This window comes from Chanodichthys erythropterus, chromosome 1 (assembly GCF_024489055.1).
Source record: "Chanodichthys erythropterus isolate Z2021 chromosome 1, ASM2448905v1, whole genome shotgun sequence".
Classification (NCBI taxonomy): Eukaryota; Metazoa; Chordata; class Actinopteri; order Cypriniformes; family Xenocyprididae; genus Chanodichthys; species Chanodichthys erythropterus.
Genome location: NC_090221.1, coordinates 27,985,216 through 28,010,475, shown reverse-complemented (window position 1 = coordinate 28,010,475; position 25,260 = coordinate 27,985,216). Strand labels below are relative to the sequence as shown.

Sequence of the window (25,260 nt, the reverse complement as noted above, 5' to 3'; positions counted from 1 at the left end):
TTCTATCAAATGATACCTACCTTTTGACTCCCCTTGCTACAGTTTTGGAGTTATGAGTCTTTACTTTTGTGTTTGTCACTCAGAAAAAAAAAAAAAAAAAAAAAAAAAAACCTCTAAAAAAGCCTTCAGGTCTTCAGGTTTCTTGCACATGCAGGCTGTTTGTCCTCCAGACAGAAGAGTTTGAGTTTCTCACTGTGTAAACTGCAGATCTCCTCAGACCCTGATGAATGGCACTCATTTCTATCCTTCAGGAATGACTTAACGCAAGATTAACTGGAAGTTCAACTTTTGAGGATCTTCTCCTGCAGACAGGACACTCCTGAGTTTTCTTACTTTTCCAGAACTGTTGTAGACACTCTTTACAATTACCGTGACTACAGGACAGAATAACAGGAACCTTGAAGATTTCACAGCAAACAGGACAAGAAAGATCTTCAACAGATTTTGAATCCATTTCCTCTTCTTGTAAAAGATCCAATAGTCTACAATTTACTTCCACTTTCTGAACTTAATTTGGTTTAAAAGTAAATAACCATTACAATCAAAATCTATGGGTTAAAAATCCTAACATAATGTGTCTTCCTCTGTTTTTCAAAACACTGACTCGTTTTAGCTTTCAGTAAAAATTTAAGTTAGAAATAATAAGACTATCAATTCCTAGGTTTTGTGTAAGGGTGGAGTTTCTGATGACCTTTTGGAGCTTCTGAAAACAGATTGGATGTTTTTATATTTTATTTGTGTTTTCAAGCATATTCAGACTCAATGAACTTAATAAAGAATAAAGTGAGAATCTGTAGCATAAAATAAAAGAACATTATAGGCCTAAGTATAATTTTTATTTTATAATTATTATATAAATATTGGTTCTGGTTCTTAGTCCCTAATGCTTATGAGCAGTCCAAACACTGATAATAACACTTTTTTTTAGGTTAAAGATTTAAAACTTTGCTTCAGCATCTTTATGCCAGCAGTCATTATTGTCTTTTAAATGTATGATTATAAAGTGACGAGAATATTTTTAGTGTGCCACGCTGATTCATAACACTCTGAAGCTTCCTGAAGCAGTGTTTTGAAATCGGCCATCAATAAATAAGTCATTATTTTGTTTTTTTGGCGCACCAAAAATATTCTCGTCACTTTATAATATTAATATTGAACCACTGTACTCACATGAACTGATTTAAATATGTTTTTAGTACATTAATGGATCTTGAGAGAGGAAATGTCATTGCTGGCTCACTGAGCCATCGGATTTCAACCAAAAATATCTTAATTTGTGTTCCGAAGATTAATGAAGGTCTTACGGGTGTGGAACGGCATGAGGGTGATTAATAAATTACATCATTTTCATTTTTGGGTGAAAATAACCCTTTAATATTACTGTGTGTAACCGATTCAAATGCGACACTGACTTTTATGGTAGCCACATTGGCTCTTTTTGTCAATGTAATCGTAATTAAACAAAATATTGCAATAAATAAAAAGAATAAAAAAATATTTGGTGCAGCAGTTTATTTTGTCTTTGTAGTTTGATGTAGGACCAATTTTCAGTAGCATATTGTGTGAGATCAGATCTTGTAATTTCGATCAGGCAGATTTTAGACAGTTGACGTAGAGGTCCTCAGAAGGGAAGCGCATGTAATGTGACGAACATTGCGCGCGTGAGCTGCAGTGAAGTGCTGTACGTACAACGTAAGTTTTAATTGTATTTTTTTCCGATATGAAGTTTTACTCCACCTTATAATACATTATTTAGTGAGTCTGTCTTAGTTTTAAAGAGCGTGGGTGATGTGACTGTGCAGTAGAGGGCGTTCAGTGAACTTAATGTGAGTAACTGTCAGCTAACTTAGCTGTATTATCAATGACGTTAAACAATATCAGTTCTTTATCACATTCATCAGTTTTAAAGAACTCATAATACTAATGTTCATCTCTAAAGAAGCATAAGCTGCTCTGCTGCTTTAGTTTGTTATCAGTTGATTTTAATATCATGTTATCACTGAATATGAAAGAGAAGCTAGTTGGACACCAAAACATTGCTTTCTCTGAACCTAGTAAGTTGCCTTCGTAAACAGTATGATTTAGTTTCAAAGCCTAGTGAAACTAAAAGACAATTTTTCAACCTTGTGGTCGCAAAACTAATCTAAAAAGCCAAAATAAGCTAAAAAGCCTTTGTAGTCTCAAGGTGTAGCAAATGCATTTTGGTGCGTAGTATCAGCCTAATGAGCTGCCTAAGTTACATAAATAACGTTTTTTGATAACATCATAGTCTAAATTAATGATAGGCAGCTAAGTAGGTTTTGAGACACTCTCTAATATATCACAAAATATTTCACATTTAGCTTTCTATTAGAATTAAATATGTTCATACTGCCTTAGCTGCTTGGCACATAGTTGTGTTTTAACCTGTTCTTAAAATTGAGAAAAATAGATACAATAGGTCATCTTAATTCTTAGAATCAAATCTAATGCATTTTTCCTAAGAAACAAGTGGCCCCAAAACAGGCATTAAAGTATAAAAAATTCTTATGACTGTCACTGTAAACTTTTTCAGGCTGCGTCATATTCACTTTATTTAAATATCCGAGACTAATAGACATTTAGTAATAACACTATGTTAAAATATTAATAACATTCGTATCTTGAATTTTTAAGGGGCATTTTTTGTTCATTTTGATGGCATTTTTGCCCCAAGACACTGATCTTCTACATATCTTCTCTGCAATTAAATTGATGGAAATTCACTGTAGCAACATTGTAGAGACTTTTAATCCCAACATATAATCATTAAAGGTCCACTGTTGGAAAAGCAAGGATTATTAAAGTTATCTAACACAGTTATTTCACACATTTTTTTCCCCCTCCTGCCGTCATTTACAGGGTCTTTTGCGGCACTATGGCATTTAACTTCGGACAGACGGGCACTGGGGGCTTCACCTTTGGACCACCCAAAACTACGGCTGCGGCCACCACAGGCTTCGGGCTGCAGACCAGCACTCCTGCAGGAGGGGGCTTCTCTTTTGGGACCAGCCAACCCCAGACTCAAACCTTTGGAAACCCCTCGCAGTCTCAGATTGCAGGACTGCTCGCACAGCCAACACAGAATAATGGAAGCACACAAGGTGGATTCAGCTTCGGAGCCCAGACTCAGAGCAGCACCTCAAGTGGAGGCTTCTCATTTGGGTGAGACTTTATCTTGGGTGAAGTGTGTGTGTGTGTGTGTGTGAGATCTATTCCTTTTAATAAAGTGATAAAGCAATAATATTCCAAGGAAGAGAGTGGAGCGGCAGAAGAAAAAAAAAAATTCTCCAAAAGGGGAATTAATTGAACTTAAAAACCTTTAAAGACAGATTTACTGTGAGCTACAAGGGTGTTAATCGATGGTATATGGTTTTGTTAAAGCCATCTGTTTGCTTTATTTAAAATTATTTTTTAAAACAGCACAATTCCTGTTGAAAAACTGCATAGTTTTATTTCTCCATTGTCTTTAATTCTATTATTTAATTCTTAATTCTTTAATGTATTGTATTTATTTCTTTCACTAAAGCCTATAAGTACACAGTCTTGAACCGTTTGTCTTTTTAATGATTTTCAAATACTTTTGTTTCAAATCAAAGTTTGTAATTATGTGATTCACCTTGTAGCTGGTTGCCTTGTTCAGAAAAATAAATGAGAGAAATTCTTCTGAAACCCCAGCAGCTGTAAAAGTGGACAATTTCACTCTATAATTATTAATCTGAATGTAATCTATTTAGCAACTTGACACATTAGGACTAGTTGGCTACATGATCAATAAGAATTTCAAACAGGTGGTTTCATTTGTGCTTTTGGACATTTGCTGTATTCCTGCTTGATTTAAAAGTAAACTGGCTGTTTCTAAACCCTCAAAATGCATCCTATCTATTTCCTATTTATCCAATGCTATAACTCTTTTGAAGAAATTTTTAACAAAGTTAAACCAAATATAGTTTTTGAGTTTTTACAAAAATAAATTGTAAATACCTGATATAGTTTTACCATACATTTTTCTTGCCATGAAAAACAAACAAAAAACAAACAATCATCCAATGCTCCATCTAGTGTTTAAGTGTCTTTAATGTAGCATTCACCAGGTGTGCAGTCAAAGATATTTTATAATGACTTTGGATGTGCCTCATCTAGTCAGATTTTAGAGTTGGGAATGTACATTGTATAACTGAAAAATGACAGTGGAGCAGCAGGATTTGAAACGATTACATGTTACATTTAACCTAAATGATATATTTAATATATTCTGTTCATGTCTATGCATCCAGTGCCTCCCTTCCAAAACTCAGCACACCTGCAGCATCTCAACCTGCGACCACAGGTGTGACTCTGGGGGCTTCAACTGCCGGGACAGGCTTCACTCTCGGAGGTCTGGCCACTCAGACTACAGCGGCCCAGCAGCCTATGGGAGGGTTCAGCTTTGGGACACCCAAAGTACAGGCAGCCTCAGTTGCCCCAGCACAGCCCACCCCTGCGCTCTCACTGGGGGCTCAACCCACAGGTCATACAGGGCTACATATGTCTTTACACCCACTTCAAAATAAGAGCTTTGTGGCCTTGTTGTAGTCCATTATAGTGTGTTACACTGTGTCACACTGGTCCTTATGAAGGAAAGATACTAATATGTTTTTCATATCTATGTATTAATTTGTTCTGCTGCTGATTTATAGGTCTCACTCTTGGCGCTTCTACCACATCCACAGCCTCAACAACTGCTATTAACTTTGGAATCAAGACTTCAGGCATGTAATATGTAGTGTGGCTATTCTAATATTAGAAAAACTGGCAAAAGAAAAAAAAAATAGTTGTATATAATATATATATATATATATATATAATTTTTGTTCTTGTTTAGCCACCCCAGCCCCCACCAGCTCTGCTGTATCAAGTCAGTCCATGACGGCTCCAGTATCCTCTCTGTTTGCAAATCCTATAGCCTCAACGCCAGCCACAGGATTCACATGTGAGTTGCTCTTCCACTTCTTGTCATGAAGAATCTTCCTGTTCAGTCAAATTCCCAAGTGAGAGAGTGTGTGTGTTAGGGCTGGAGGATTAATCGAAAAGTAATCGATTATTAAAGGTGCTCTAATCGAAGTCACGCCAAAAAAATTTTTGTCACATACAGCAAACATCTCCTCACTATCCGCTAGCTGCCTGTCCCCTGAACACACTGTAAGAAAACGCGGTCTCTGTAGTCGCCACAAGCCCCGAAAACGGCAAAAAAAACAAACTGGTGCAGCCTGGACCACTTAACATAATAAACATGCCAATAACCGACAAGCAGCGTCAATACGCAAGCTAATTACATTTTAAATGTGCGTTCATGACTGTTTCAGGAAGCACGGAGGGAAGGGCCAGGAGGAGTAGGAGGGAGGGTCTAGCTAGCCTCTGTTTGGTTTGGCAACACTTTGAACGTCAACAGGAAGTTACTCCGCTCAGAATCGCTTAAAGAGCCTTTAATCGGAGATTTCGTTTTTTTTTTTAATCCTGTTAATACTTCCCCCTTAAAAACGTACTACCGCATGTGTAGCCACATGACTCTGCCCCGTCCAGTCAGTGGCATAAAAGCAACACAGAGGTGAACGCCGATTCAACACATAGTGATGGCGGCAAGCGGACAGCCTTGCGTCTTTACTAAACTTTGTCAGTTATATTTGATTTAAGGTTTGCCAGTTTGGACATTCAAGTGATTTTAGATGATACTATACTATTTTGAGCTACCGTGCTCGTGCAGCTAAATTGTGGCACGAAGACTCATACAAACAGAAGCTGCACAAAACAGAGAGGAACGAGACATGAAATTACCACTAGATGGTGGCAGAGCACTTATTGATTCCCTAATATATGGAAAAGTCACAAAGTCTCATGAAAAACAAAAAATTCAAATTGTGGCTGAATTACACAAAGCAAGTAAAGAATGCTCCTTTTATAATCACTGAAGCTGTCGGTTTGTTCAGTATGGTACATTTAATAAGAGTAGAATATTTACATTTTTCCCTATAAAAATGTTTTTGCACTTTACTGTTAATAAGTTAATGTTATCTGCATCTCAATTCAAACTCAGTGCTTTACTGACAAATTTCCAATGTAATATTATTAGTAACTGCACTTATTAAAGCAAAATAATAGTAATATGATTAAATGACCTTTTTGATTAAAAAAAAAAACAGCGCCACCTTCTGTAGAACTTAGTAGTGTCAGTTGGAAACCTGATAATGAATGTAAACAACTTGCAGAACTCTTACTTGTACCACTTACTAACCATGTTGACAGAATGCAAAAATCTGAGTCTGAGGACGTGAACACAGCTAATCAAGATGAAGCACAACTGCTTTTGCAAAATCTCTCAAAGAGCCTGGCTAGTATCAAAAATATTTTCTTCACACAGTGTTAAGGCCTGATCACACATGTCCAATGCAACTAAATGACACAAAAGTGATGCATTAATTCATGTTAACAAATGAGACCTTATTGTAAAGTGTTAAAAATTTATTTTTTCTTTTTAAATATTTATATATCCATCACAAACAATTGGAAAAGTAATGTAAGTTCATTGGATCAAAGGTGCGGGAACTCTGTTGCCATCTTTTTGGGTTGTTATAGAGGAATCAGCATGAGAGCCCATGGTTTTTTTCTGTGCTCTGTCAGTGGGCTCTTCGATGGCCTCCGTGGCACCTGTGATGACCTCAGCATCCATCGCTTCCACAAGCCTGTCTCTGAAGCCTCTAGGAGCTGCTCCTACTGCAACGTCAGGTGCCCTCACTTACACTCTGGCTCTGCTCAATAATGCATTCTCAACAAATAATTGAGGCCAAAGTACAACTATTAAGAGGTCTCGTTATAGCTATTTTCCTCTGTTATTTGTAATTGTGTGTGTGTGTGTGTGTGTGTGTGTGTTGTGTAGCTGCTGCTAGCACTGGAGTTACTACTGGTTTTTCTCTGGGGCTGAAGACTGCAGCATCTACTGCACCAGCCACCACCACTGCCACCTCTACTTCAATCGTCACAACCAGGTACAAAGCTTTTCACATGTGAGATGTTTCCTTCTGTCAAGTTGCAGAATTAAATTCTTGTGTTGTCTCTTGTCAGCACTGCTCCAGTGATGTCATATGCTCAACTGGAGGCTTTGATTAACAAGTGGAGCTCAGAATTGGAAGACCAAGAACGACACTTTCTTCAGCAGGCCACTCAGGTCAATGCCTGGGACCGTATGCTGGTGGAGAATGGAGAAAAGGTAGATAAATACAAGAGAAAGAAATAACTTTTTTTCCCCTCCCTGCATATACCATCTTTGCACTGGTACAGAAATGATTTCATGACCAGTAAAGAGAGCCACCTTTGAGCTCTCTTTCAATGTCTCTCTCTCTCTCTTTCTCTGTCTGTTTGTATGTATGTATGTAAGAGAGAGAGAGAGAGAGAGAGAGAGAGAAATAATTCCTTTCATTAGTCTGTCAAAGAGATAACACAATAATTAAAAAAAAAAGTGTCAAAACAATCACACAAAAGGTGATTTACTCCATTTTGATAGCTAGGCTTATAGTATGAAAAGGCTGGTATAACAAACCAACAGTTTATTAATTAACTGTGTGAAGGCACTGTGTTATATAAATTCTGTTGCATAATCCATCGTTTGCTAAAACAAAATGAAATCTCGACAATAAAGACTGGCCAGTACTTTTCTCGGGACAATTGAACTGTGCAGCGCTTTTAGTCCATTGTCTGATCGGACCAGTGCTGCATCTTCATGAAAGTTTATCCTTTGCAAGTGTTTTTAAGCCTTGTGAATTTAAATATTCAAGCACAAGAAGATGCGAAAGAGAACTCAATTCTACTCACTTTGAGAAGTTTACACACATCCAGAGCACGCGCCCAGAAAGCTGCATTTTAGGGTGTTTTCACACCTGTAGATCTATTGCATTGTTCCGAAACAGGGACTTAATATCCAAAAACCACTAGGCCAGTGTTATATATTTTGTTCACTGGAGTACTTTCAATATCCCAAATGTTTCCAACTATTTATAAATCGTGAGAAAATTGCAATTTTAACCAAGGCTCTAGGACGTGTGAGGAGTCGCCTGTCAATTGCGTCATACCCGCGTCACCCTCAGTTTCTGGTTTTATTTTGTAGAAACCATGGAAACACCAAAGATGCTTTTTAATATTTACATGTTTTAATAGACAAGGGAACAACTGTTTTGATACATTTATAGACAAAAAACAAATTGTTATATAGCTCAACATGTTTAGTCTTATTGTTTAAATCTATTTTCTATTTTTTTCTTTTAGATAACTGCTTTACATAAAGATATGGAGAAGGTGAAACTGGACCAGCGAAGGTAATCAATGTTTTACTTGAATTAAAATGTTGTATGTATATTGAAAACTGCATTTTAAAGTAATTCACTAAAGCTTAATTTGGTGGAAGAGCATTAATAGGCAAGAGATGATGTACTGTCATCTGGTCCTTATTACAAAAAAAATCCCAAAAGGGTTATCAGGACCACAACACAAAGCTGAAGGTATAGAGTCAAATCGAGGTGTTTATTTTCATTTATTTATTTATTTTTTGCAGTGACTGGCTGACTGTACATTATTATACTTCTTACATTGCTACTTGAGATCATTTTGAGTTGAGATCATTTATTGTGAGAAAGCACAGAGTGCTATAAGAGAAACTAGCACAGCAGAAAATCAGAATCAGAATGAGCTTTAATGCCAAGTGTTTACACACACAATGAATCTGTTTAGGTAACAGGAACTTCCAGTTCAGACAAAAAGTACAGACATACATTGAGATAAAGCAGTAAAAAATGATATAAGACAATAAAATTAAATTTAATACTATACAAGACAGTAATAAAAATATAGAAAATACACAATAGACAGAATTGCTATGCTATTTACAGATGTACAGTTATATGCAAATTTAAGTGTACAGAGGTACATAATAAGAATGTATATAAAATGATCACACTATATGCACAATGAAGAGACCCTGTTGGCAATATCCTATTACTTGTTCAGGTGGGAGATTACTTGAGGGAAAAGCTGTTCTGGTGCTCAGTGCTCTATAGCACCGACCAGAGGCAACGGTTATACAGTTTATTATACAGTTTAATGCTTATTATATAAAAATACTGCAAAAATATAGCAATTGACTCATAACAAACAAGTATTCCATAGAGCCCTTTGATAAGTCGTGCTAATCAAGTTGCACTGTCTGTCTGTTGCTGTGTTTGATGTGAACTTTGTGTTACTCATATTTCGTTGCTTGTGCCACAGGCTGGATCAAGAGCTGGACTTCATCCTGTCGCAGCAGAAAGAGCTGGAGGATCTTCTTGGTCCATTAGAGGAGTCTGTGAAAGAGCAAAGCGGAACCATTTACATGCAGAATGCAGATGAAGAACGAGAAAGAACGTAAGAACAAAAACAGTCAAGACTCTCACAGCCATCTGAGGAGCTCATGTTTCCTGCAAGTATTGTGACGTCACTGAGTATTTCACTAATCTCTTTTGTCTAGGTACAAGTTGGCAGAAAATGTGGATGCCCAACTCAAAAGAATGTCCCAAGATCTGAAAGAGATTATTGAACACCTCAACACATCCAGCGGACCTGGTGATACCACTGACCCTGTATGCAAAACACGCTCCGTATTTGATACAGAAATGCTCTTTTTGATTTGTGGTGTGATCTGGGCTAAGAGTGACTGGTGTTGTTTTTCAGCTTCAGCAGATCTGCAAAATCCTCAATGCACATATGGACTCTCTACAGTGGGTAGAACAAAACTCTGGTTAGTATCTTTTTGGATTTAAAGGCTTTTCATGGACTCTTTTAGAAAGTAAAAATAAATTGACAGTCCATTATGAAATGTTCATACCTGCAAGCTAGTCGTTCTTTGACGAAATTCGCTGTTTTTAATCAAAATATGTCATTTATGTAAGTGGTGTATATCAAAAGAGGGTTTTTTTTCCCCGTGGGGAATAGGGGGGTCGGTCAGGGTGAAATTGCAATAAACCTCACAAGAATTGAAAATGGGCAACTTTCCCATAGACTGGAGTGAGACCTTAGACATCTGTCCAGGTGTCGTGATCTTTCTTGGCGCTCTGTGGCGTGACAGATCACTGTAGCACTTCAGTTCAAGCAGAGCTCATGTGAACTGACCAACTCTTCCACTCTGCTAGTTGCAACATAAAATAAACATGAACGAACATCCAAAGGTGTTAAAAGATGCAGTACAACTTACCGAAATCCGTATCATGTCACATGTAATCGATCAATCAGTGTTTCAACCCTAGAAAGGCATCAATAAAACGACTTATATAAATGTCACATTTACACAAAAGCCATTCAATGTCCAAAAACTCATTAGTCAGCTACAAAAAATTGTAATTAAAAATGTATTGTTATTATAAAAACTTTATGTATAATGTATAAGTAGCTTAGAAATCAATTAATTTCAAAATTTTAATATTAAAATGATGTACTAACTGTTGTTCCCCCAAATAGTTTACAGCATTAGTTGAGAGAGAGTTTTTTTTGTCTTTGAGGAAATTTACCATGTACTGTACCTGATAGGCCCCAAATGAATCAATATTGAATGGAAGGTAATCAAATTGCAAGCTTCTGAATCAAAATCAAATCCAATTTTGAAATTTGTGTCAAAGCCCAGCCAGTGTCAATAAATGTTTTTTTTTTTTTTTTTAACAAATGTTTTTTTTTGTTGTTCTTGTTGTTGTTCATTTATTGTCTTGTCAGAGGTCACCAGAATGCTTTGTTTACTCCAGACCCCCCTACAATACTTTAATTCGTAAACATGTCACCTTTTTTGAGTTTAGAGGTATGAATGTTTCCTCTAATGTTTAACGTATACTTTCTTTGTGCAGTTTTACTCCAGAGGAGAGTGGAGGAGGTCTCAAAGTTGTGTGAAAACCGCAGCAAGGAACAAGAGAAGAGCTTTCGTTTAAACTTCCAGTGATCAAGCATAAAAAAAAAATTCAATCAGATGTAAATGAATGTCATTGTTTTTGTTATTTACTTCAAAATAAAATCATTTCTTTTACCTGATTCCCTTTTAATAAGTTTCTTTTTGTGTTCATATTGATTGCAACTTGCAAAATAAAAAAAATACAAATAAATAAAAAATCAAAGATGGCAATGAAACTAAAATGAATACATCTGTAAAGCTGGGAGTTTCTCTTCCTGGTTTACACTTAAGGGATAAAACGAGCCAATCAGCTGCATGGAGCTCCACCATAGCAACATGGACACTGGCATTGTTTAATATCATCAAGCAATCTAAGTGTGCTTCTAGGGGGGAAATATTTTCAAAAAATAAAATAAGAAGCATATTTTAAACGAGGGCGCAGGTTTATAAAGGGGGCGAAATGACCACCGACATTTGCAGGTATGTGCACTGCTGAGGATGCGACTTCATGCGTGTGCCGGAGAACACAGGCTCTTCTCCACATGCATGTAGTCTGTATGTAGCATGAACTACGAGTCTTGTCTGAAGTGCAGCGTCTGCATTGTGATGCTTGTGCATCAAACTGCATTTGCACGGATGCTAGGCATATTGGTGTCATAACTTGAAACAAAATACATGCCGTGATTTCAGCACATTTATTATAGCACGCGCCGGTAACAGCAAGCATGTGTCCGGAATGCATCATAGAACTCATGCCCTAGTTTCCCTATTTATTTGCATTCCTTGCATTATCCCATGCATTATATATGATCTTTCTGTGCATTTTAAAAATGTATTCAGTGACACGTATTCGTGTATTCAGAAAGAGGACGCGGTCCGTCTTGTTGAAGTGAATTGGTGCTGGTGCATGTGTCTATTTGCGTTCAGTGTTCACAGAGCGCGCGCGCAGATGAGAGGAGTCTCGCGTGCGCCATTTTAGCGCGTCTCGAGCCATCCGGCAAGATGGCGCTCTCGCTTTGTCTGCCTTGAGCGGCGTAAAACACAATTTACTTTTACTACACACATAAAAATTGACCGGATCGAATGAAAAAACAGCTTTCCTCGCGGGGCCAAACCGGTGACGTCTCAAAGATCTGCGCGTGAAATGAGCACAGAGATCTTAAGGTAGGTGTAGGGATGTAGCCGGGTAATACGCGCATGCATTTGTGCACTTTACATCTATGCCTAAGTGTAGCACATAGTTAGGGGGCGTCATAAGGATATTTTATGGGAATTGAAATCCTAATGGAGTGCATTGCTTTTCTTTTACAAGTAACTTAGTTTTTATAATTCACCCCATTGTGCAGATATAGGTGCATTGGTCATATGCTAGAACTAGGCCTTTCTCCACCAAATTCTCAGCACTTCATTAAAATGGGTGCTTTAGTATAGAATTAAGTAGATATAGGAAATGTGTGTATTGTTTTTGTCTCTCTCTTGTGTTTTCTTATAAACATCGGCTCGTGCATTGAAAATGAATCAGTGGATAACAGTCTGTGTCAAACAAGTTGCCAAAACATCATGAACAGTCATCTGTAGTGAGACGACTTGTTTTATTTTTTCACTCCTGTTGTCTTATTCGTGTATTTGGTTTCGTGGCATGTTCCTTACTCTTAATGGGAGGCACGAGCTGATCAGTTTGTTTATGTTCGCTCTTATCAGTGCATGTCTTCCGTCCTGTTACCGGCTGTTGTGTTACGCGCTAATAGGAGACGGGCTCAGTGATGACGCCACCTGCCAATCAACAGAGACCGCTAAAAAGTCTCCTCACATTAACAACGGCCTTTTTTAGCTCATTATTTGTTTTTTGATTTTTTTTGTTTGTTTGTTTTTTGACTAAGACTTTTGTCAGGGCAGGGGACGTTAGGTAAATCGGTGGATAGTTTAAATTATGCTTCATGTAAGTTACTATCATTTTGTTATTGTTGTATTACGAATTGTCTTTATAAAATGTACCTTATTTTTGCCACAAAGCTACTACAGCAAACAGTATTATCCTCCACTATGTTTTCCTTTTTGTCTAATAAAATAAAGATTTTCTTTAACTGAAATTCCATATTCAATTCAGTCTGTGGATACTATTGTTTGTAAAGGTGGCCTATGTGTTTGTTTCATATCTTTATACATATTATATCTTGTGTTTTCTTTCAGGTCCAGTAAACTGAATACATTGGTGACTAAACTTCATGAGTTCTTGGGTAATTCTCCAGACGACGAAAGCATTGATTCTCAAGACATTTCCAATGGTGAGGATAAGTGATGGGAAGTCAACTCCAAAAGAGCCGATTCCTAGACTCTGAGTAGCCCTAGAGTTGGGGTTGACTCCATTAAAGGAATCGACCCTCATTGTTGACTCTCTTGCTGTGTTGCTGCCAGTTGAGTGCAATATATTAGCAAGTAGTGAATGAAATGAAGCAAGGAATTCAGACACTGATGTATTACGCTGTTGCAGGAACAACTGTCACATACTTTCATCCTGCATGTAGCTTATTTAAAAAATAAATACCAGTCATAATAACTTCAGTTTGTAATTATACATAGATCTGCACCAGCTTTGTAGAGTGATAATTGCTATATTAATGCAATAAATATACATTTGAATTTCCAAGTTAATCTAATTTGTATTCATAATGATTACACTAGCCATAAATCTCACATCAAGCATAAATGCATCAATAAGTGTATCTTTTACTCTCCTGTCCAAGCAACTTTTAGCCTAAGACATAAGATAATTATGGGCATTTGGCGCCATCACACATCCGTTATAACACGATGAATTCATTAAAGAATATTTTACCTTCTTTCTTATTTAATGCTGACATAATATTCGACCGATCAATTTGGTATCGTCAACAGCTAGGTAAGACGTTGATAGGCTTATTTCGAGGTATAATGTCATCGCCAAATTCAAATAATTTGGACAGTCACTCTAGTGTCGGTGGAAAAAAGTTTAGTGTGTAATAACGACTGCAATCTTGTATTATTCCTTAGCCTGTTTTGATGTAAAGTAAATGGAGTTGAGGAGTCGAGAGTCAGAGTCGACTCCGAAACACCTGGAATCTAACACACCTAGTGAGGATCACTACTGTCATCCCAACTGACATGGCTCAGAAATTCACTTCAGTTCAAACTTTTCAAAGGTTACAAATAATGAATAAGGCTAAATATTTATACATAAATATTTACTTTTAAAATACATAAATGCTTGCTTTCTTATTTCTCAATAATTTATTGCATTTTAATCTGCAACTATAATTGGAAATGATACAGATAAAATATAACTTTTGTTTGTATGCTTTTCTCATGTTGCAGGTAAAATGGCAACCAGTGACTTAAACATCCCTGTTGAGAAAATGAATGAGGTATGTGTCTACAGAGCCTGTTTTTGCTTTGTTTCTCTGCAGTTTACTATAACACTGGGTCCTATTGTGACAAGTTTCCAGCATCAGGTCATGTTTTTGTACTCACTAAGTGCTTTTACATGCACTTCAAACGGTAATTTTCAGTCATACGAAAGCAATAGTTAGTCTTTTTAAAATGGCAAGTCGCACCTACGTCTCTAGATAATGTAATTGTAGCTCAGCTAATTTACAAGAGAAGAGCGCATGAAGAGCACCACATTGTCACGCATGTGTTAAAGAATGACGATAATGCTTGCCATTTAGCAACAGGCTTTCCTGAATAAACAGCTTTTCCCCTCATTTTGTGTAATAGTATGAGAATGATACAGTGCATAGATAAAGCATCCATTATACAACTGATGCACATGCTTAGTTTGTTAGTTTGTTCAGCAAGCGTATAAAAGACATGGAAATATTAAACTGAAATCCAGCACATACATTTTATTCCAACAATTTTAAGTCTAAAATCACCTGAACGCTCATTACACCATTGCTATTTCTGAATTGGTGTTAAAATATACAGGAATGTGCACCAGGATTGTTGAACAATGAGATGTCCCTGTGGGCGTTGTGGTTGGGACCCTTTTATGCAACACTAATATATGAGGCTAATGTTGCTTGAATAATTTCTTAGTGGACACAATTTATTCAGGAAATATTTCTGTGATTGTCTATTCATTGTGTGATGGTTTACCAAGCTGCTTATAAAACATTTGGAGAGTTGAGTTAGTGTTGTGGATTTAACTCTAAAAATTATTATTATTATTTTTTTTATGTTTTCTTTTTTTTCTTTTTTCAGCCCGGTTGCTCCTCAGAAATGACCAAACCATCATCTTCACGCTCAAAGAGGTGAGTTGGGTTGCACTCATTGCTCTGACTCTGGCTGTTATCCAGCAAAATAGCTGGACTGAACAGATATCTTCTATTTTGACTTATGCTGGGTTCAGTTCAAAATCAGATGTGGGATAGCCCCAGGGTTCCTGTGTCTGTAATCTGAATAATCTGATTTTAAAGCCATTAAAAATTTTTTTTTTTTTTTTTTTTTTTTTTTGGTTAGGCATTAAATTTTGAGATGAGGTCTTAAATCTGATCAAAATATATAGCCGGTTAGGCTGAACTAAACATTGTTACATAGTCTTGTTTACTAGAATTGCTGCGGTGGTTGGTGTTACATGGTGTTCGGCCGTACATGATTGCATTACTTGCCCACTGCAGCACAGTCAGACAATGGACGCTACAGTTATAAACTGAAAGCGTCTGCAGAGTCGCAACAGGAGTCAGATTTCTTTTAAGAGATGACAGTAAGAGATGACTGACAAGAAGATGACTTATTAATCTTATCATGTGAAAGTGAAAAGCGAGCCCACATTCATGATATAGTTGTTGTCTTAACATTACGCTGACATTATCGAATGCCACTCACTTTACAAAAACCAAACAAACACGTGCATTGATAGTTTATGTATTCACTGTGTGATGTAGCCTATTATTCTGCAGTTATAATGCCTCCATAATTTAAGATATACATTTTGAGTTAAATTTTTAGACACTATGTATGTGTATATGTAATGTGTATTGGAACAAACTGTTGACCTCTTTTCCCCCCTTTTTTTAATAAAGAAAACCTTCATTTGTGACCAAGCACACTGCCGTTGATGAACCTGAATGTGCAAATGAGAGTGGAGGTGAACACTGTGCAGATGACAGCGTGCAGAGCGGTCTGGATATTAACAAGTTACCACAAGGTTAGTCCTCTGTTATGATGCTTTAGAGCCTTCTGAAGCGTGTAGTTTAAGAGACACACTGAACCTCTTGGCTTCACGTCTTGCAGGCACAGTGGTGGTGAAGCCGGAACCGGTTGCTAATGAAGCTAAAGATGAATTCCGAGGTCCGGAGTTCCGTATTAGAGGAAGCAAAGTGAAAGAGGACAGTACACGTAAACGCCCAGGTGAGTGAGCTCATGTCTACTGTAAATGATCTTAAGCCAGGATTTTGAAAGCTTTTATGTTTTGTGAAACTAGTGGGTGAACCTCAGTCCCTCTGAAACTTTCATAATTAGTTTTGTCCTGATTTCTGTGCTTTCAAGAGATAATCATGTGAGCTTTTATTTTTGCTGAAAAAAAGTTTACAAATGCATCTCATTACAAATGTAGTGAAATGCTGTAATTGTCAACTGAAAATAATGCGTAACTACGTTCCCAAATGCATGCTAAACTCAGCACATGCAGAGATGGAGTTAACTGCATTCATTCACTGTGAACTGAGGTGCGGAGCTGATCACGTGAGTGATCTGAGCACTTCTCTTTGCGCAGCACAAACAGACAGTCTTTTGCCATTAAAAAGCCTTATCGTGCTTTTGGTTTTAGTTTACTTGACAACAATGGTGCAAAATGCAACATTATTACTTTTATGTTATTATGAGAAGTAAATATATTTCCGGGCCGCCACAGTTTACTTAATGAACGGGACACACTGAAATCTATTTATTGCGGGCGGGTAAACACTGGTGATCATAATGACACATTCACCTTTACAATTTATTGCATTTCCTCTGTATATTTGCAAAAATTCACTTATTTGGATGGCTTTATGTGTTTGGTTATCTCAAATAATCACAATTAGGTCAAGTACTGTGATTATCGCTATATATCAGCCTAATGCTGAATATGCATTTAATCAAAAATCCAGTATCTCTTCTCTCAGAGAAGATAACCGTGTTGCCCAGTCCTGGTACCGAAGAACATCTAATCTAACACTCCTGATTATACTGTAGGGCTCTAGACTCATTTTTCCAGCTGGTCACGGTGGCATAACCTGATTGTGCTGAGTTCAACATGTTCCTGGGTCAACATTTTTGTTGATCCTGGAACAACATTCAAATCAACCAATCAGATTTGAGGGACAAGTTTACAGATTATGTCAAGTTTAGGCTTAAAATCATGAACTGGTGCTTCTACATCAGTGTTATTCATCTATCATTTCCCTCTGATTTTTGGGATAACTTATGGGTAGGGTTAGGTTTAGGGGTAGGAATAAGGTTAAGACTAAATTTTCAGACTAGAATGTTGTTCCAGGATCAACAAAATATGTTGACCCAGGAACTCATTTAACTCTGCAATATCAGGACATGTTTCACGGTGGTGCAACTAACTTTCTCAGTTGGTAAATATATATAATATTTTATCTCCATTATTTTTTTTTTTATCTATATTATTTCCATGGCGAAGCATCATGCTTGTCACGTGACACACCAGAGCCACATTAGTGCTGTATGACAGATGTATCGCTTCTAAACATCACTTTGTGTTTTACAAACTATAAATGTATTGTTTTTCTAGTACTTAAGTGTATTTAAATGTCTGAAACCTAAAATAAACCTTGTGTGGTTACATTTACATTTATGCATTTGGCAGATGTTTTTATCCAAAGCGACTTGCATTGCATTATACTATACATTTGTATCTGCGTATGTGCAATCCCTGGGATCAAACCCATGACCTTGTCACTGCTAGTGCCACACTCTAAACAGTGAGCTACAGGAAAGTGTGGTTAAATACACTGAATAATTTTCATGTATCTCAAGTGATGAGAGCGTCCGTCTCTGGCTCAGCACCAGCCAAAGCAAGAAAGCACATTTGAATTTAGCAGTCGATCATGTGTTGCACTGAGCGTTCTAATCACACCGGTGTGATCGTATTCTCCAGGCACCAGCCAAGACTGATCACACCGGTGTGATCGTATGCATCAAAGGGTTAATGGCGTACATGTGCCAGCCAGCTACCAAAACAACCTGAACATTATGCATTCGTGACTCGCACCAATGCGAACGTGAAATTTTAACTCACACATTTTCAAAAACAATTGGTCGCAATCTAGAGCCCTGTACAGACCTGATCATCAGTAGTGCACTCAAGAACTACATTGCGTTTCAACTAACAGATGCATACAAAATGTGCAGTGTTGGGGCTGCACCAGGACCAGGATTGAGAGAAACTGCTAAAATATTAAAGAGTCTACGGCGTTGCAGTATGACTGTTTTATTATCTTCATTTATTTTTTAATCTCTCTCAGACGAGCAGCTCCAGGAAATATTTAATTGCACAGCATGTGGACAACAAGTCAATCATTTTCAGAGGGATTCCATCTTTCAACATCCTGCACTGCATGTTCTTATCTGCAAGGTAGAAACCAGATTTACTTGTTACAACTAATTATGCCCTTGTATCTATGTCATTAACATGCATACCTTTTTTCCTACAGTCATGTTTCAAATATTATATGAGTGATGATATCAGCAAGGATGATGAAGGGATGGATGAACAATGCAGGTTGGTACATAACATTTATTTTTATTTATTTATAATATTATAACTGTGACGATACCAACATATTAGTAGTCAGTACCAATACCAGTGTAAGTTAACGTTTACCACATCAAAAACTAAAACATCCTAAAGAATGCAATGCAATGTTAAATTTAAAGTTAAATTAAATGAAAAATTCTTAAAGTTTCACAACAGTGTTTTCAATTAAATAAATATTGCTTCAATTTTTCATGTAATTATTCAAGTAAACAGTCTATTATAAAATTGAAAAGAAATCAAGAAATAAATTACAATGAAGCAATATAACAAATAAAAACTACAGCGCAATGAAACAAAAAAATGATACTTCTAAAAGCAGTATCAAGTTAACAATCAGAAATTTGACAATAAATAAATAAAATAGTGTGGCTGTTTTTACTGTACTGATTCAAACAGTAAAACTACTGTAGAAAAATTGCTTCTTTTTTTTTGTCATTTTCTGTTACCTGGAAAGTCTGGATGGTTTTAAAATCCTTAGATAATGCAATTTCATTTTCCCCAAATTAATGTAATGATTGGATGTTCTGTTTTTTGTTTTTAGGTGGTGTGCAGAGGGTGGTAATCTGATTTGCTGTGACTACTGCAGCAATGCCTTCTGCAAAAAATGCATTTTGCGCAACCTTGGGCGAAAAGAGCTGTCTGAAATCATGAGTGAAGAAAGCAAATGGCACTGCTATGTGTGTTGCCCAGAGCCGCTGAAGGACTTTGTTAAAACCTGTGAAAAAGTTTTGCTCAATTTGGAATCCTCTTACAAAAAGCCCAGGGGAGACAATGACAAGACAAAGCGTGAAGACCGCAAACACAAGCATACCAAACGAGAAAAAACTGCTGTAAACGGACAGGATTATGCATCAGACGGAACGGGAACGCTAACCTTTTCCTGTAAGACGTTGAAGGTTCCGAAAGAGCTAGTCAAAAAGACCAAAAAACTAATCGAGACCACAAATGGTTTGAATCGTACTTTTGTACAATTCCTCCAGCACAAATCAAAAGGCCCTGACGTTAGTGCAGTAAGTTATAGACACTTAAAGGCCTTCAAATCAGTTTTGGCTGATCTGAAAAAGGCCCATGCTGCTCTGGAGGATTCTCTTGAAAAAGAATTTGAAGAGAAGGGCCTCAAGTTTCAGAATGGAGAGGAGCAAAGACCACCAGACAGTCAAACTGCAGGTAAAACAGTTAACTCGCATCATGCTGACCCCACTACTGTTAGAGAAGATGGTTTGGATTGCCCTACCAAGGACCATAATCCTTTGGTAGAAGAGGAAAACCAACAGAACAGTTACTCAGCTGATGTTGAAATGAAGGAGAGCCTTCCACTCTCACCAGAAAAAGCTCAGGACTGGTCTGAAGAAAGTGAGGCTAAAGATCAGGAAATGACAGATAATCCTGACTTTGAGGAAAGCTCTGTCCCAGCTGGTGAAGTGTCTCTTGATAAAGACATTGTGTCTGTTCCACCATCTGTCCCAGAGGAACTCTTTGAGATGGTAGAGAGTCTTGCTGTAAAGAAAGAAGATGATGCTGGCAACTTGACTGATTCTAGTGATGGAAAATCAACGTCCAATGCTGAGGTTGTGGAATCCAATAAGAGCCTTACAAAACTGGGTAAAAAGCTTGTTGTCAAACTAACACCTGTTCCTCTTAAAATTACCATAAAACGAGATAAGAGCAATGAACGGTCTCCTTCAGAAGACATGGATGGTGAGACATTACAAAAGGAGGTTCAAGATAGCAGACGCTCCCCCAGGATGAAGACCACACCCTTACGCAAGTCACCAGAGGCAAAGACCAAACGTGAACCAAGGTCGTCAACGACGAAGGAAGAGCGCAGCGATACAGTCGAGGAGCAGTGTGATTCAGATTCAGATGAAGTCCCTGAGGTCCTGCAGACTGCAGCTTTGAAGGCCAGCTCTGATGAGAGTGAACCCGAAAACTGCGGGAACGCTTCTGGCAAACGTACCAAGAAGAAGTTGGCTTCCCGCTCAACCGAGAAAGCGAAGCCAAAGCGCAAACTCGATATGGGCTCCTCAGATTCGGACCAGAGCAACAAGTCGTCAACGGCAAAAAAAAGAAGTGCCAAAAAGAAGAAGGGCAGGGAATCTGACTCCTCAAACCACAACTCCGATCTTGAGAAAGAGATGAAAAACCTGGCCAAGATTGATAGTGGGAAAAAAAAATCCAAAGGCGTCAAAAAGGAAGAGAACGAATGCAGTAAAGAGGGCAAAAAAGGTCCTAAAAGGTCATTCGAGCGAAAACGAAGGTCACAGAAAGAAAAGGCAAAGCCCAAGGAAGAGTTTTCCTCCAGTGATGAAGAGGAAGAGGAGGAGAAGGAGGAAAAGCAGGCTGATAACTCAGATGAAGACAGTGATCAGCAGAAGATTAAACCAATACTTGAGTCCGTTATGGCTAGTATTGATGGTTTCCATCAGTCATCAGGTCAGTCAACAAAATGATTAAAGGGTTAGTTCACCCAAAAATGAAATTTCAGTCATTAATTTCTCACCCTCATGTTGTTCCAAACCCACAAGACCTTTGTTCATCTTCGGAACACAAATTAAGATGTTTTTGATGAAATCCGAGTTTTTTTTTTTTTTTATCTTCCATAGAAAGCAATGAAATTACCACATTCAAGGTCCAGAAAAGACATCGTTAAAATAGTCAATGAGACTACAGTGGTTCAACCTTAATGTTATGAAGTAACGAGAATACTTCAAAAACAAAACAAAAATAACTTTTTTCAACAATTTCTTCTCTACCCTGTTAGTCTCTTACACAGTTGATGTAGTGAACGCAGTGCAGAGCTTCCGCGTTTACTTCCGAATGCCAGCTCAGTAGTGGCCAATGCTGTTCACGTGAGCACCACAATGCTTGTGTGTGATGCTGATGCAGGACCCGGACAATACAGAGTCGGCCCTCCGACGTAGAACACAGAAGCTCTGCAATGTGTCTTCAACGTAAACTGCATAGGAGAACGACAGGGCAGAGAGGAAATTGTTGAATAAAGTCGTTATTTTTTTTTTATTTTTTTTATTTTTTTGCGCTCAAATTTTTTTCGTCACTTCATAACATTAAAGATAAACCACTTGGATTTCATCAAAAATATAGTCATTTGTGTTCTGAAGATGAACAAAGGTCTTATGAGTTTGGAACGACATGAGGCTGAGTACTTAATGAAAGAAATTTCATTTTTGGGTGAACTAAACCTTTAAATTAAGCTACATTTTATGGCAGAAAGTATTAGCTGCCTATTACGGTTGCACGGTATACCAGTACTGGAAAATACTTATTGTATTTCAAACGGTACACTATCTTGATTTTGCTCATTTCGGTACTTGCTACGCTGCTGTTACAAAGTTCACTGCTATGTGGCAATGTTACCCAAACTGATGCCAAACCGACAACAGAGGAACAAGATGGATCAAACAGATAAAACTCACTTAACACAATAATATTGCTGCTGAAATATAAAATAAGAGAATATCGTGAATAACGATGTATTAATGCTCATATGTGCAAGCGCTCTGTGAAGAGTGTCAAAGGTTTCTATTTACAGCATGTTTTTGCAGTGTTGAGCATTATAGCCAATCATGGACATGTCTGTTGAGCATGTGAAAGTAATGGCCAATCAGATGTGTTTAAGTTGCTCTGAATCCACTCAACACTGCTGAAAATGGTGGAGTTTGTTTAGAGCGAGATCAGAGTTCAGCTAAAGCACATTCGTTTATCCTTTTATTATAAAAATAAACAATGTAAATAAGAGCATTCTTTGTGCAGTGTTGTCAGATTCATTGATTATAATGGGAGTTTTCAGTCAGTAAGGTTGAGCTTCAGTAATGCTGAGCTTCAGTGATTATAATGGGAGTGCTCTTTGCTCGCTTTTTACATTTTACATATATGATTGTTATGCTGCTAACTGTACATTTCAAAGTTTCTGGATTGACAACCTTATTTAAATGGTGGATTGAATCCAAAACTGTGATGATTGACAGTGCTAACCATAGCTACGGGAGATAAAAAAAACCTGATATTGTATGTCAAAATAGATATGTGCATTAAAGGGTTAGTTCACCCAAAAATGAAAATTCTGTCATTAATTACTCACCTTCATGCCGTTCCACACCCGTAAGACTTTCGTTAATCTTTGGAATGCAAATTAAGATATTTTTGTTGACATCCAATGGCTCCGTGAGGCCTGCATAGGGAGCAATGACATTTTCTCTCTCAAGATCCATGAAGGTACTAAAAACATATTTAAATCAGTTCATGCGAGTACAGTGGTTCAATATTAATATTATAAAGCGACGAGAATATTTTTGGTGCACCAAAAAAAAAAAAAAAAAAGACTTATATAGTGATGGCCGATTTCAAAACACTGCCTCAGGAAGCTTCGGAGCGTTATGAATCAGCGTGTCGAATCAGCTGTTCGGAGTGCCAAAGTCACGTGATTTCAGCAGTTTGGTGGTTTGAGACGCGATCCGAATCATGATTCGATACGCTGATTCATTATGCTCCGAAGCTTCCTGAAGCAGTGTTTTGAAATCGGCCATCACTAAATAAGTCGTTAATTTGTTTTTTTGGCACACACAAAAATATTCTCGTCACTTTATAATATTAATATTGAACCACTGTACTCGCATGAACTGTTTTAGATATGTTTTTAGTACATTAATGGATATTGAGAGAGGAAATGTCATTGCTGGCTATGCAGGCCTCACTGAGTCATCGGATTTCAACAAAAATGTCTTAAAGGTACAATATGTAAAATTTTTGCAGTAAAATATCCAAAAACCACTAGGCTAGTGTTATATATTTTGTCCAGCTGATTACTAACAATATCTTTAATGTTTTCAACTACTTGTAAATAATGAGAAAATTCCCATTCTAAACAGTGACACGGGGCAGTGCAGTCGCCTGTCAATGACGTCAGTTACCTTTGTTACCGCCTTTACTGACGTAGAAACCACATGACAACAGTGTCGTGGACAAATGCAGAAGTAGTGTCTAGCGTCCAGCAAACCACTAGCTTGCTTCAAGCAGTTCCTTATTTACTTCTTGCACGTTTTATGGTGGATTGTGTTACTTATTTATGGAACATAATTACTGTTTACCATCTGCCGCTGGTTCTGTCGACAAGGTCAGCTCCCGTAAACTCATGACCGGAAAAGCGGAAGCGGCGCCGGCGGCTGTGTCATAATAAAAGTCCCGCTGCTTGTGAGGCGTGTGTTGATCAATTGCTCCAGCTCCTCGTTCAGCTCCCGCAACACTCGATCCTGCTCTGCTTCATACTACAGTAACGTTAATAATCACATCCACGTACATGAGTTCTTCCAGACTCCAATCCCTATTCTTTTGCACCGTCCATTGAGATGGAGACCACATGTCCCAATTTTCCGCTCTAAAACTTGGCTTCATCAAACTACGCCTTTGTTTTGAATAGGCTTCTAGCGACCTCTAGCGGAAAAAAATATCACAAATTGTACCTTTAATTTGTGTTCCAAAGATTAACGAAGGTCTTACGGGTGTGGAACGGCATGAGGGTGAGTAATTAATGACATTTTCATTTTTGGCTGAACTAACCCTTTAAGTCTTGGAGTGTAAATACAAACTAATAGATATGCCAGTGTAATGTTACTTTTTTATAGGAAGATTGCACTTTTTGTATAATTCAATAATTGCATCACTTAAGTTTTACCGAGTATGGAACATCTGAGAAGTGCTGTTTATGTATTTATGCTTGAAAACAAGTAACACGTCTGTTACTGCAGAGTAGTAACATTAAAGTGTAGGTTGATGGCCATATGTGCCGGCACCCGCCATTTTAACAAAACAAACATACAAAAACATGTTTCTTAGCCCTCCTTTTTGCTCTTTCAAGTGCTTGACTTATACATATATATTACATCTCCTTTAAAACGTTTTACAGTGTCTCGCGGATCCTTAAAGTATTTAAAAGTATTAAATTAGATTAATTTTTTTTTTTTTTTTTAATTTTAGATGACACTTTTACTTGGACATATCTAAATAATTTACCAAATTAAAACGATCTAATTAGCGTACGTATTATTTTTATTATTCTTTCTTTGTGGATTTGCTTGTTCACGTGACATTTCGCGGCATTTACGACAGCGTATTACGTACAGTCTCCTCAGTGCACGCGAAAGGAAGAGAGAAGCAGAAGAAAATGGGTACATGTCAATTCATTTGTAAACTTATTCTTTATGTGCTTAGGGGTGTGTGTGATATGTATTGTCTACGATGATATTGTATCTTTTTTAATGATGTGCGAGCTGACATCGAGTTTGTCGCTCACGCTTTCACTTCGTGATGCATGCAGTTAACGTTAGGCCATCAAAATTCAAGATACACGGGCATTTTTGCCCCGGTGAGTTTTTGTATTATATTCATATAACGTTAGTTATATTACAATATCACACGAGCAAGACACGCGTGCCGTTTTAGCTAAATTGCAAGATTGCAAATGTGAGATTTAACTGTTGTATAAAATAAG

The 25,260-nt window shown here is 37.4% G+C and overlaps 2 protein-coding genes across 5 annotated transcripts in view; both read left to right on the top strand.

Moving 5' to 3' along the window:
• The first annotated feature begins 1,605 nt into the window (after positions 1-1,605).
• nup62l (nucleoporin 62 like) lies at positions 1,606-11,091 on the top strand. Of its 3 annotated transcripts, none has more exons than XM_067382783.1 (13): positions 1,606-1,692; positions 2,881-3,183; positions 4,296-4,528; positions 4,698-4,769; positions 4,883-4,990; positions 6,676-6,780; positions 6,932-7,040; positions 7,117-7,261; positions 8,314-8,363; positions 9,310-9,444; positions 9,548-9,659; positions 9,751-9,817; positions 10,911-11,091. In XM_067382783.1, exons 2-13 carry the CDS (start codon positions 2,897-2,899, stop codon positions 11,000-11,002), a joined length of 1,515 nt encoding a protein of 504 aa, XP_067238884.1. In that variant the 5' UTR covers positions 1,606-1,692; positions 2,881-2,896; the 3' UTR covers positions 11,003-11,091. The 3 variants fall into 3 exon arrangements, with proteins under 3 accessions (XP_067238884.1, XP_067238891.1, XP_067238898.1); XM_067382790.1 differs by having other exon boundaries at positions 1,639-1,681; XM_067382797.1 differs by lacking the exon at positions 1,606-1,692 and adding an exon at positions 1,693-1,826.
• Positions 11,092-11,909: 818 nt separating this feature from the next.
• Positions 11,910-25,260, top strand: part of atrx (ATRX chromatin remodeler) — a 52,995-nt gene continuing 39,644 nt past the window's right edge. The window contains exons 1-9 of one of the 2 annotated variants that reach the window (XM_067375641.1): positions 11,910-12,115; positions 13,142-13,236; positions 14,303-14,352; positions 15,191-15,240; positions 16,012-16,136; positions 16,223-16,339; positions 18,463-18,572; positions 18,652-18,719; positions 19,297-21,188. In XM_067375641.1, the coding sequence (XP_067231742.1) occupies positions 12,096-12,115; positions 13,142-13,236; positions 14,303-14,352; positions 15,191-15,240; positions 16,012-16,136; positions 16,223-16,339; positions 18,463-18,572; positions 18,652-18,719; positions 19,297-21,188 (2,527 nt within the window). In that variant the 5' untranslated portion in view covers positions 11,910-12,095. Of the gene's footprint in view, positions 12,116-12,715; positions 12,891-13,141; positions 13,237-14,302; positions 14,353-15,190; positions 15,241-16,011; positions 16,137-16,222; positions 16,340-18,462; positions 18,573-18,651; positions 18,720-19,296; positions 21,189-25,260 lie in introns of those variants that run through there. The other variant, XM_067380962.1, reaches the window with a different exon arrangement.